Here is a 9,257-nt window from a genome sequence, read left to right as displayed (position 1 = left end):
TATTTGATGTAAAAAATAAGACACAGGGGTTAAGGAGAGGGAGGGATGAATGGGTGAGGCACAGAGGGATTTTTAGGTCAGCGAAAATACTCTTTGTGATGCTGTCATGGTAAATACATGTTCTTACAGATCTGTCCAAACCCACAGAATGTACAACACCAAGAGTGAACCCTATTGCTGGGGCGCCTGGGTGGCTCAGATGGTTAAGCATCTGCCTTCGGCTCAGGTCATGATCCCAGCCAGGGTCCTGGGATCGAGCCCCGCATCAGGCTCCCTGCTCAGCAGGAGGCCTGCTTCTCCCGCTTCCACTACCCCTGCTTGTGTTCCCTTTCTCGCTGACTCTCTGTCAAATAAATACATACACTCTTAAAAAAAAAAAAGTGAACCCTATTGTAAACTAGGGACTCTTGGGTGATAATGATGCATCAGCGTAGGTTCCTCCATTATGACAAATGTACAACTCTATTGGGAGACATTGATAATGACAGGGTCTATGAATGTGTGGGGGCAGAAGTTATATGGGAAATTCTGTACCTTCTACTCAATTTTGCTGTGAGCCTAAAAATACTCTAAAAATTAAAGTCTATTATTTCTTTATTTTTTTATAAATAAAGTCTATCTTTTAATTAAATAGATAACTGAAAATGAAATAAAATATATGATCTATCTCTAACAGAGGATTAGCAAACTGGCATCCCACAGGCTGAACTCAGCTTGCAGACATGAGTTGGTTTTGCCTGCCCAGCATTTATTCTCATTCCTCCTTTTACAGAATCCCATGTTTCCTTTGAATAAATGGTCCACCTCCTCTGGTAGTCCATGTGGTTTGGGAAGAACTCTTGGCTCCATCACTGGGCCCATGAGCCCCACCTGGCCAATCAATGCAGTTCTGGTTGCTGAAATTCCCTCTCAACTCAGGTTACTAATCCAATAGGATAAATCCAGGGATGCTGGTGTCCATTGTTTTTATGATGTTGTAAGAAGCTGCTTAAGAATGCAGCTAATCCAAAGCAAAGCAGAGCCCATAGGTAAAAAGAGGCAGGTAATTTTTGCTCCTGGATCCAGCCAGGCCTAAAGTCCAGCAAACTTTTGAATTTTTTGGTTATAAGGGCTAGCACATTCCTTTTTAAAAACTAAATAGTTTGAGCTTTTTTCTATCAATTTCAATTAAAAAAAGAGTCCTGGTGACTATAGTTACTATGGATTCACACCCAAGTCTGGGCTCAAGGCCTCAATTGTTAAGGTAGACTACATACACTGCAATTAGATTCTGAAGATTCAAAGAAGAGGGAAACTTACCCTGCCCACAAGGTGGTCTGAATCCAGGAAGTAGAGTTAACGAGTAACCCTTGAGTGGGGACACAATGTGGTAAGCAATGGAGAAGATGGGTGTCAGTGTAGGGAGGTACAGGGGACTTGGAAAAGCTTGGAGGATGAGGTGACCCTTAAGAGGAGCCTTGTAAAGCGAGGAGAAACCAGAGGACAAGTTACACTCTTATGGGAGGTAGGGGCACAGAGTGGGTCAGCAGAGTGGTCCTAGGGAGCTCCAAGCCCTTTTCACCAACCTTCCCATCCAGAACAATCTCAGTCATAATCATTGTGTGTGTCTCTCCCCCTATCAATCTGTCTATTCATCCATCCTCTCTGTGCCTCTGTCCACATCTCTGTCTCTGTCTTTCTTTTCCTGTCTGTCTCTGTGTGTGTGTCTCTCTCTGTCTGTGTCTCTCTCTCCCTTCCCTTCTTTCTACCTCCCTCTCTTCATGCACTCACTCCCTAGCTTCCGGGATGCAGTCCACTCCATCATCAATACCACCCTAGTCCAAGCCACCATCATTTCGCACATGTCCGACCATCAGCCTCATAACTGTCTTCCCACCTCTGCTCTTGCTTCCCTTCCATCAATCCTCCACCTCCCTGACAAAGCAAATGTTTTAAAATGCAAATCTAATCGTGGCACTCCCCTGCTTAAAACTAAGGATAAGACCAAACTCCTTGACACAGCCTGCAAGGCCCTTCCCATTCTCCAACCACATTCAGCTCCATGCACCACCCCCCACTCACTCTACCCCAGCCTCCCTGGTCTTCCAGTTCTTCAAAGAGTCCTTCTCTATCCCACCCCAGGGCCTTTGCATTTGCTCTTTCCTCTGACCTGGGATGTTCCCCTCACCCCTAGCCCCACATCGCTTTGCCTAATTAACACTTACTCATCCTTCACTTTTCATCTCAGGTTCAAATATCACTTCCTGAGAGAAGCCTTCCCTGATTGCCAGACTACATCAGATCTCACTGGTACATGTTTTCTCATTCCTTTGACTTTTTCTTTTTTTTTTTTTTTTAACGATCTTATTTATTTATTTGACAGAGAGAGAGAGCACAAGCAGGGGGAGCGGCAGGCAGAGGGAGAAGGAGAAGAAAGCTCACCACTGAACAGGGAACCCAATGTGGGGCTCGATACCAGGACCCTGGGATCATGACCTGAGCCAAAGGCAGACCCTTAACCGACTGAGCCATCCAGGCGCCCCCCTTTTGACTTTTTCTTGATAGCACTTACCCAAGTTTAGAATTGTGTGTGTGTGTATCAGATGAATTGATTCATGCCTATGTCTTGCACTTAAGATTCAGGAAATCAGAGACCATGTCAACTTCTTAAAACAACTGTATACCCAGAACTCAGTAAGTGGCTAGCACATACTTCCAGTTTGTTACAGTCCCCACCACTCCCTTTTGCATTCCCAACTCTAAGTTGTGTTAGTTACAATTTATGTTTGTGCTGCCATTTTTCCTAGAGAAAAGAATTATTCCTTTAGACCACTGCCTCCATCAAAGGGTAGAGAAATGGAGGCTAGACCAAGAGGGCCAAGTATTTCCAGGAAAATGGGAGATAGCATATTTCTTTATGGAAGTAAAGAATGTACAATAAATAGTTCTGTCTCTCTCCTGTACTGCCCTAAAATTCTTAATTTTTGAACAAGAGGCCCTGTATTTTCATTTTTGCATTAGGCCCTGCAATGATGCAGCAAGTCCTGATCAACACACATTAAATGTTCAGTGAAAGTCTGTTGAAAGAATGAATAAGTGAATGAATTTAGCTAACCACAGTTGATGTTCATCTTACAGAGTCAGTCAAGTGGCTCAGCCCTTGAGCAAAATTAAACAGACTTTGTTGTTGACTCAACATGTCCCTTCTCAGGACTAAAAGCCTCACCTAGGACCTTAAAGTTCTTCTCATCTAACCCATCCACTTCCCAGGAAACTTTGATCTTGACAGGCTTCCAAGGTTCTCCATGGAGCCAGCAGAGTACCCCACCCAATTCCCCCATTCTCCAGATCACAGTCTGCACTGTTTCCACCTCTCTACTTCCTCTCATCCCATTCAACATCTCCAAAACAAGGCATACCTGGTTTCTTTCATCCCCATTGTATAGATGGGGAAATAGAGGCTCAGAAAAAAATAATGTCCATCAAGATTCCCCATGCAGCCCTGTTCCTCTGCCCAGCCAAGTTTCTAGTTTTATAAAGAGTTTCTAACTAGATCCCCAGAATCCAAACCACATAAATTATTTTTAGAGTGGCTAGTCAGACATGATAATTACATGCTAAATCTGAGACTATGCCCCCCAACCCTCACAGCCACCCACATTCTGACACTCTGGCCTGCAAAGACAAGCAAAGATAAACTCATCTCCCCTTGCCCTACATGTCTTAGGTCAGTGGGTGCTGGGGCCTTCCATTCTTTCAATGTTTATTGAGAGTCTGCAATATGCAGGCACAGTACAGAAGCTGGTGATGCAACTGTGAACAAAACAGACAAAAGGCCCTGCCTCTCTAAGAGGGGAAACAGATAAATAAAACTAATTAAATAGACTGTTTACGGTATGACCATGGTGCTGAGCACTATGGAGAAAAGTTAAGCAGGGGAAGGGCAGAGGAAATAAGCATTTTGTAGGGTAGTAGTGGAGATTTCAATTTTAAACAGGATTCTTTGGGAAAGACTTGAGGAAGGTGAAGAGGCGGGTTAATACGGCTTTCCGGAGCAAGAGCACTCCAGACAGAAGGAATAGCCAGTGCAAAAGCCCTGAGGCATTATCCTTGATTCACAATGTTGAGAGGTCCCTGAATAGATTGGGGGAGCTTAGTCAAACTACATACACTCCCCCTCTTAGCCCCAGCTTCTCATCTCAGTTTGGCTGCCTGCAGACAAATCTAATCTATAGGGTTTTGAACCATTATTTATTGAACCTCTGCAATGATACTGCTTTATTTATCAACACAGTGGAGTTTTTGGTTTTTGTTCGGGGTAGTCACATTTAAATGAGAGAGTTCACAACAAAATTTCAATATCCAACTTGGCTTGGAATATCAGACCTGTGCTCGCTAGGCCCACATGACTCTTTGTAATAATCTGTCCATTTGGGGGGCACAAGCCTCTCTGTTCACCACAGACCTAGCTAGACTCAGCAGATCCCTCCCTTATGCAGAATGCCTGGCCCTGGCTGCGTTGGAGTTTGCTACCACCCCCCCCCCAATGCCTGCCTTGGGGAGCCCCTAACAATGATGGGGAATGGACACATGCCCCTTGTTGAGCATGAAAAGCAGGGATCTCCTCCATCTTAGGAGCCCTGAAAGAGGCTGGGGAAAGCCCAGCCAGTTCCTTCTCCCCAGGAATGGGTGTAGGGGGGCCAGGGGCAGAACAGAGAGGGGTCCTGGGATTCTCTGAGCTATCACATGCTCTTGCATTGATTGGCAGCAGCTACAGCCAGCCCCTGGAAATGCCTCTCCTCCATATTTCTACAGAATCTAATTCTCATACATGCTGTCTTGAGCCCCAGATTTCTCTCCCTACCCAAATCTGTTGTGGCCTCTAGAAGAGCTGCACTAGGAACTCTCCACCCTCCTACACTGAGGAAAAAGGGGGGTGCCTATTCACCCCAACTCTCCAAGATTGCCTAGGTCCCACCTGCTGACCTCTCCTATACTTCACACAACTCTCAAACTAGACCACCCCTAAATGATGCCCACATGGGTTTGTGTGTGTCTGGGATGTCATGTGAGTGTGGTCTTTGTGCATGTTGATAAGGGTGCTCCTGTGTTTTCACGTGCCTGGGTGAGAGATGAAAGGGCCTCCGCTGCCCTCCTGAGTGAGCCCACATGACTGGGTATTGTTTGTCTTTGTGTGAGCGTGGGGGAGTGTGTGTGTGAATGGTTGCAACATCCTTATTCCTGACAGAAGGTCTCAGTGTGGCGGGCTTCTCTTAGCCAGCCTGCAACCCCTTCAAAGGCACTCCATTCAGGGACAGTCCACCTCTGGCCTTCCCCAGAATCAACACACGCACTGAGACGCACATACACTTCCTTTCAGGCGCAGCTCCTCTGGCCGGGGAGAACCGACAACCCTTGAGCATCCTCGCTCCGACAGCTTCCTCTTCCCCCCCATGTACTAGGTGGAAAATCCTCTATATGGAGATGGACTCGGAGCACTGGCAAGGAGGAAGAGAAGTGGCTAGGAGGTGAGTTGAGAAAGGCAAACTGAGGACACATTGGAGGAGTACGGAGCCGCTGCGGGAGAAGCAGGTCCCACCCACACCACGCCCCTCCCGCATTGGGTGGAGAAGGGGTAGCCGATTCCCACCTGGGTCTTCCTCTGGGGTTCCCAGGTCTCACTCCTCTCCTCTCCTGAAACTGGAGCTGTAAGAAGCAGCTGAGACCCCCCTCCTCCCATGCATGCATGCATACACACACACACACACACACACACACACACACACACACACACCCTCTCCCATCATCCGCGTCCAGGCAGTTGCTGATTGGCTGCGGGGAGCAGCGTCCCAGCTTCCCGTCTCCGAGGCGGGAGCCGAGCAGGTCCGAGGTAGGAGGCGCACTAACCGGCTCTGGGAGCCCCTCCCGAGTCCCTGCACCCAGCGCCCTGTGCCCTATGCGAGGGCCGTGCCAGGACTCCAGGCAGGCAGGTGCGGAGCGAGCAGAGGGGACCACGGCCAAGGGTAGAAGCAAGTCCAGCGGGAAGAGAGGCACTGCTGCTCCAGCTGCTGCCTCCGCTGCTGCCACCACTGAGCCGGCGTCCAGAGCGGGGCTGGCAGGCCGGGCGCGGAGACTAGGGGAACGAGGGGCGAGCTCATGGAGCACACGCACGCCCACCTCGTCGCCAACAGCTCGCTGTCTTGGTCCCCTGGCTCGGTCTGCGGCTTGGGCTTCGTGCCCGTGGTCTACTACAGCCTCTTGCTGTGCCTCGGTTTACCAGGTGAGGAGCGTGCGGGAGAGGGAGGAAGCCAGGAGCCCCAAGTGTGGAGCAACCCTGCCCAGAGCCCCCAGGCCTCGATATCCTCACCTTGCGATCCCTGGCGCTCCCTCTGAAAAAGTTTAAGCCTTAAGGGCAACTGCGGACATTTCCAGACTGGGGGAAAGGAAGTTGCTGTGGCCTGGCGGGGACTCTCCTGTGTGTGTGTGTGTGTGTGTGTGTGTGTCACGAGCGTGCGTGGCAGCTGATGGGCATGGTGTGAGTATGGGTTGGTGTGAGTGTGCGCGTGGATTCGAGTATTTGCATGCGCATCTGAAGGGATCCGCGTACCTGAGGGTGCCCAGTGGGGGCCGTGTATGTGACCTGACCGCACCTGCCAACAGATGGTTTAGTGGGGGCTTCACTTCTCCCGTCGCCCCCCACGTCCACCTCAGCCCGAGGAAACCTCTGCTCCTGTGCCCCACCGCTGTCCCCGCCCAATTCCAGGTGAAGCAGGAGATTGATGCCCAGCACACTTTCTCTAGGGCCGCTGGGATGGAGCAAGGGATGAGCCCCTGTGACCCCTAAGCGAAGAACGGGTCTCCAGGCAGGCTAAGAAGGGTCAGGGTGCCTCTGGGACCATGCTTTGACCAGGGCAAGGATCCAGAGACACACAAGGAATGCCGAGACCACCGCTTCAGGGGGTCACAGTCTCCTTGAGGACATGCCTTGCCCCTTGACTTTGCTTCCCTATCTACCTACCCTGGGCAGCTGACGACTGCTGCGGATGTCTAGCTGGTCCCACATCTTAACGTCCTCTCCAAAGTGTGGCTGAGACTGGTGCTGAATTCCTGAAGAGAGCTGAGCTGCTGGGGGCTGGGGGGTGCTTGCTATTTGTGAGAGAGGGGGAGGGGTTTCCTGGGGTTCCAGCTTGAGATAAACCCTTCTTCCAGATAGTCCCTGAGACAGTCTGTGTGCAGAAAGATTCCTAAAGATCACTTGCAAGGAGATGAGAGAGGGACAAAAGGAAGCACAAAGAAAAAAATCCAATGTACAGCCTAGAATCACAGCATCATCTACCCTGTCATTCCGCATCCCAGGATCCTGGGAACTTGAGAGCTGGATTTGAGAGGCTTGCTGAGATTTCCTTTTCAAAACATTCAACTTGGTAGTCAGGGGCCCTGATAAGGTTGTTTAAATACATGCCCCCTCCCAAATTTTGTTAGGCACAGAAAAGCATAAGTTTACAATCACTGAACCTCTCTCCCAGCAAGTGATGAGGTTTTTATTACTAACTAATCATTCTGGCTGCCCTGGGAGACGCTCAACCTCTGATTCGCCCTGCTGGGGCAGCGCACATGTCCTGTAATTACCTTGGGCAGGAATTGATTTCGGTCCAGTCCCCACCTCCCCCTGTCAGCCCTCCTGAGCCTCTCCCAGAGCTCTCTTAAGGTGAGTGAGTTTTTGAGAAGGTTGGTTATTGGTGACACTTGCTGAACTAGAAAAGTGACGGGGCCCCTCTTCCCTTCAGCTCTCACATCAGAATTAGTCTGACCCCTCCACCTTCACCCCTCCATCTCCTCTGCTGACTAAAGTAGCCACTCTCTCAGGCTTTTCTTCTGAAAACCCTTTAAGGGACAGAGACATAAAGACAAGGGGAGGCTCCAAGGGTCCAGAGCAGGAACATGAGGATGAGCAGAACAGGGGACAAATCAGACCTTCAAACACCTCAAGGTGGAAGACAAGGTACCTCACTTCTCCACAGCATAACTCCTATGCCAGCTAAGGGCCTTTCTGACCCATAGCATTGGCACCTATTGTGTGCCAGACAGTGCTAGGCACAGGCTCATCAAGGCTGAGCCCAGGATTTGGAGACTTAAAGGAGGGAGAGATCGGGATGAGAACTTGGAACGCATTGATGAGTACTAAGAGTTGTGGCCACCTACTATGTGCCAAGTGCTAAAGAGGTGCCTGAGGGACTCAGGGATCCCTAAGGTACAGTCCCTGAGTTCAAGGAGCTCGCAAGTAGAGTTTGTGGTAGATGCAGAAGGACCAAGCATTCTGGAAAAGGATGACTGAAGAGGTCAGGCTTTCAGGAAGACCATGCGCTGATAATGGTTTTGTTAATGGCTTGCAAAGTGGTTCAAAAGTAAAATCCTTAAGTCATTCTCTTAGAACCATAAGGGCAGGCAAGTATGTCCAGGTAACTAAGAATGCAGACTACAGAATGAAGCTGGGTATTAACATGTGGACCTTCCGTGACTCTGTGCCTCTGTTTCCACATCTGTAAAACAGGCATTAGGACAGCAACTGGAACTGGAATGATAACTCCTGGAATGATGGTGAGAAATAAAAATGTTGATGGAGATGATGGTGCAAGTTAAGCACTCAGCTCAGGGCCTGACGCACCACACACTGATTACCGCTGTGGTGCAGCAGTTGTGGTCATCATGAAGCTGATTTGGTTGGGGGGCGGGGGGCTGCTTGGCATGTGAGCCAGAGAAGGGGCTGGGAGCCACAGGAAAAGCACTTAGCTCAGCGCCTTACTCCTCCTGCTGAGCTCACTACAGTATTCCCCTCCCCCTTCCCCCCCCCACCAGCCACCAGCAATTAGCAAACCCTCATTACCCTGCTACTGACCGGGATGCACAGCTATGCTGGGTGTGAAGTAACAGACCACAGGGCTTGGTAATATTGTTGAAAACTGAGATTTTAATTGAATCACTTTTCCTGGCAGTGGACTCACCCATTTCCAAATTCTCACAGGGATGGTTGAAAACATGGGTGGGAACCAAGGGGTGGATGGGGAGTGGCTCAGTGTTTGGCAATAGGGGAGCCATTAACTAGGAGAAAGCACAGATGTTTCTTACCACCTTTAGTCTTCAGACTGAAAGGAAGAGCTTAGGAAAAGCATGTGGTCCAATACCCTGCCTCTAGGAATGGCCCCAGACAGTCTAACTTAATTGGTCTGGAATGGGTCCCAGGGGGTCCTAATGTGAAGTATGGGCAGTTAAGAACTCTT

At 49.5% G+C, this 9,257-nt stretch overlaps 1 protein-coding gene across 1 annotated transcript in view; it reads left to right on the top strand.

Moving 5' to 3' along the window:
- The first annotated feature begins 6,135 nt into the window (after positions 1-6,135).
- GPR139 (G protein-coupled receptor 139) overlaps positions 6,136-9,257 on the top strand; it is a 38,607-nt gene continuing 35,485 nt past the window's right edge. The window contains exon 1 of the mRNA XM_045871813.1: positions 6,136-6,259. Coding sequence (XP_045727769.1) covers positions 6,136-6,259 — 124 coding nt within the window. The remainder of the gene's footprint in view (positions 6,260-9,257) is intronic.

This window comes from Mirounga angustirostris, unplaced genomic scaffold (genome assembly GCF_029215605.1).
Source record: "Mirounga angustirostris isolate CCGP_5_RB_7025 unplaced genomic scaffold, mMirAng1.0.hap1 SCAF_5, whole genome shotgun sequence".
In the NCBI taxonomy this organism is placed as follows: domain Eukaryota; kingdom Metazoa; phylum Chordata; class Mammalia; order Carnivora; family Phocidae; genus Mirounga; species Mirounga angustirostris.
This window is presented reverse-complemented; position numbering and strand designations above follow the sequence as displayed.